The sequence below is a fragment of the Tupaia chinensis genome, unplaced genomic scaffold (genome assembly GCF_000334495.1).
Source record: "Tupaia chinensis unplaced genomic scaffold, TupChi_1.0 Scaffold143624_1, whole genome shotgun sequence".
Lineage (NCBI taxonomy): Eukaryota > Metazoa > Chordata > Mammalia > Scandentia > Tupaiidae > Tupaia > Tupaia belangeri.
Window position 1 is genome coordinate 655,067 of NW_006203472.1, and position 3,546 is coordinate 658,612.

The 3,546-nt window shown below is 61.1% G+C and overlaps 1 protein-coding gene across 1 annotated transcript in view; it reads right to left on the reverse strand.

The window, feature by feature from the left end:
• The window catches only part of EPS8L2 (EPS8 signaling adaptor L2), a gene marked incomplete in the record, with an annotated part of 21,394 nt that extends 18,091 nt beyond the window's left edge, over window positions 1-3,303 (reverse strand). Inside the window, 3 exon segments of the mRNA XM_014582499.1 lie at window positions 2,173-2,237; window positions 3,032-3,087; window positions 3,181-3,303. Of these exon segments, the coding sequence (XP_014437985.1) occupies window positions 2,173-2,237; window positions 3,032-3,087; window positions 3,181-3,224 (165 nt within the window).
• Window positions 3,304-3,546: the final 243 nt, after the last annotated feature.

The following is a 3,546-nucleotide window of genomic DNA, read 5'->3' on the forward strand; positions in this document are numbered from 1 at the left end:
TCCCTTTTTTTTTTTTTTTTTTTTTTTTTTTTTTGCTATAGGGTGTGCACGCTCACTAGAGAGAGGGAGAGAGGGAAAGGGAAAGTGAGAAATCATCCCCCAGAAGGGATGGCCACGCCACAAGTCCTTCTCTGTTCTTGGGATGTGGGACATGCATGCACGTGTGCCTGGCGTGATTTTCGACCCACTATGTGCAGGACGCGAACTGTGGTCGGCCGTCGGGGAATCCAGTGCACACTACCAGCTGGGCCCACAGTGTGTCCTTAAGTTTAGGAAGCAGAAGAGCAGAGACGCCTCTGCAAACTCTATGATGGCGTTTCTCGGACAGTCTCAGGAAGACGAGACCGTAGCGAGGGAGGTCAGAGAGCGTCACCAGAAGCTGGGGTCGGGGTGGCGGAGGCTGCAACCACCAAGGGGCGGTGGAATGCGTTTTGGTGACGGGCTGCCTGTGTCCTGCCTCTGGTAAGGACCTGTACCAGCCCCCTGCTCGTTGTGGACTTCGCGCGTGGGGATGTATAAACGTAAACAAATAAGCACATGCACACGGGCTCGGCGGCCCTGTCCTCAGACTGGGGCTGACTCTGCCTCAACCAGGCTGGGCTGGCACCCCCTCTCTCCAGGCCTCCAATTCCTCCTCTGGGAGGGGCAGGAAAACCCCACCACGTTCCCCACCCTGCTGGTCGCTAGGCAGGCTGGAAAGGCCCCCATGACAGCCAGTCCTGCCAAGCCAGCCCAGCTTAGACCAAAGTCCAGGAGTCACGCTGGGAGGCTCCAGGTGGCTTTTCACAGAGGGCAAAGTCCCAGCCCTGGGAACGGCGGCCGACTGCCCGGAAGGAAGCGATCGGAACTGACCCGTCCACCCTGCGCCTGCCCTCAGATGCTGAGCCTGCAGTAACCACTGCCTGCCCAGGCCGGAGGGGAGGGCGCCTGTTTCCCAGTACCGCCTGGCTCGGAAGCCCAATTCTGTGTCCGGAGGATGGACTCCTAGCAGTTCCGGAGTCCATCCTCCGGACACAGATTAGCCCGAGAGAACAGCCACCTCCCATCTGCTGGTGCCCCCGGGGCTGGGGAGACAGCCAGGGAGTCCAGTGGGCACAGCGACGGCAGTGGAAGTCAGCGGCGGCCGTGTAGGATGCCCCTGGCCAGGGTCCCTTCGCCTTCCTTCCCCCTCTTGGACCTGTCAGCCTCCATGTTTGGACCATGGCCAAGAGCCCGATCAACTCCCAGGCACAGAAAGGTCACGAAAAAAGTTTCCGGGACCAGCAGGTGGCATAATGGTTACATCACTGGACTCCCACATAGTCAACCGTGGTTCGAGTCCTGGACCTGGCAGCCTAAAACTCACACCGGGCGCGTGTGCGTGCGTGCCCAAGATCCCGAGAGGAGAATGGAGGAGAAGGGATTGCGGCGTGGCCATCTCCCCTGGGAGGTGATTTCTCGCTTTCTATCTCTGTCTATCTCTGTCTTTCTGGCGAGCGCACTTGCCCTATAGCAAAAACCTCTCTCTCAAAAAAAAAAAAGTTTCCTGGGACCAGCAGTTAGCGTAATGGCTATGTCACTGGAATCCCATGCAGTCGACAGCAGTTCGAGTCCCAGACCCAGTGACTTAAACTCACACTGGGAGTGTGTGCGTTTGTGCCCAAGATCCCAAGAGGCGAATGGAGGAGAAAGGATGGCGGCATAGCCACCCCCCAGGGGGTGATTTCTCGTTTTCTGTCTCTCTTTTCTGGTGAGCGCATGCGCCCCATGGCAAAAAACCTCTCAGTTTCCTGAGTTCCAGTGAGTGAAATGGGCCTAGAGACCCCGAGCTGGCCACTGGTCTGCAGAGCACAGGAGCCTGCCTCGCCTCCCTCGGCATCGGCCTCTGCATAGCTCCATCAAGGATCTTTGTTATACCTCTCCCTCCTAATCCTGTCCCTGGTTTTGGGGCCAGGATGACAATCTCCTCCCCACCGGTTCTTCCCATCGAGGGCTCAGCACACCTTGGGCTGTCAGCCACTGGCATCACCCCCCAGGGTAAGGCCACCCAGGTCTGGAGGGAGCACTCTCCCACCGTGGCCGAGCCCAGGGCAGGCGTGGGCGGTCAGCGGCTCCGGCTCTTCCCTGGCCCCTTCCCCAGCCGCCCAGACGCCTGGAGCACAGCGGACAGGGCGTGAGGAGGCCGAGTCTCACCTGGACGTGGTACTGGGAGGTCTCGTGCATGATGACGTTGGAGTTGGAGTACTTCTTTCTCTGTTCTGAGTAGGGAGACACGGTCACTCCTGGCGGGCAGGGCCTGCAGCCCTTGGTCCAGGTGGACCACACCCCTAACTGGGGCCATGAGGAAGGGTGGCGTCCGGGGGTGCTGCTCTGTGGGCCCCCCACGGCCACCAACCCCAGACAGCATCCCCAGCAGTGAAGCTGGTGGGGAAAGACTGTGGCTCAGAGAAGGCAAGGGGTCTGCAGAGTGGTGACGAGGCAGCCCATGCCTGGGGCTCCCATCCTCAGTGCTGGGGGTACAGGAGGTTCAGCCTCCACTCAGGGACATGCCCGAATCCTGTGCCCACTTTTCTGGGGGTGATCTGGCAGGGGCTTCCTCGGAGGCTAAGAGCAGTCAGCTACAACCGCTCTGCTCCCCCTGGGGGCGTCTGGCTTTCCAGACAAGGTACCAAGTCCACAGGCAAGGAATGAGGAGGGACTGAGCAGGAGAGGGAGGGTGTGCCTGGGGGGTGGGGCAGTTGGGGGTGGGGCATGCCAAGCCCCGGACCTGGACAGACACCTGAACCCCCGCCCCCCTGAGCGATCGGGTTGCAGTGAGGAGCACAGTGAATCAATATTGATGCTCTCTGAATTATTAGCAAAGTGAGGGGGAGGCAGGTGCTCAGTGGCTGGGAGCACCAGGGAGGGGACTACACAGCTGCTGGGTCAATCAGGCCCAGAAACCTCTGGGCACCCAGTACTGAGCTGGGTCAGAGCCTCCTCTGGGCAGTGAGGCCCTGGCAAGGAGGTGCTGCCCCCCCCCCAGTCCAACCTGTCCTCAAGCTGCACTCACCAAAAAGGTCCTTGGCGCTCAACTTGGTCACACCGTCCGACCGGCCCAGGCTGCCGCTGCAGGGGAGGACTGGTGAGGGGAGGCCCGTGCTGCACCCAGCAACGGGCAGGTGAAGGGGAGGGTGGGGTGGGCAAAGGGGTGGCGCTTACTTGGTGGCACCCGGGCAGCAACTCAGGGACCCTTGCTGGCTCATGGTGTCCTCGGTGCTGGCCAGTGGGAGGGCAGACCTCAGTGTGGCCCGAGTCTGGGGTGCAGTGCCTGGCCCACACCTGAGCAGACAGTCAAGCTGGTTCTCCACTTGGCCACCTGAGACCTCTCTTCTCCAGGGCAGGGCCTGGGTCCTCTCTTCCCCCAACCCCAGATCCAAGGATTGGAGCCCCAACTGACCTGTCCAGACTCCTCAGGGTGCCTGAGCTGGGGGCTGTCAGGGAGCAGAGCTCCCTGCCCAGTGTCCCCACTGGTGGTCACTGAGGGCCTGCAGCACCCCAGACTCCTGGCCTCCCACAGGCTGGCTG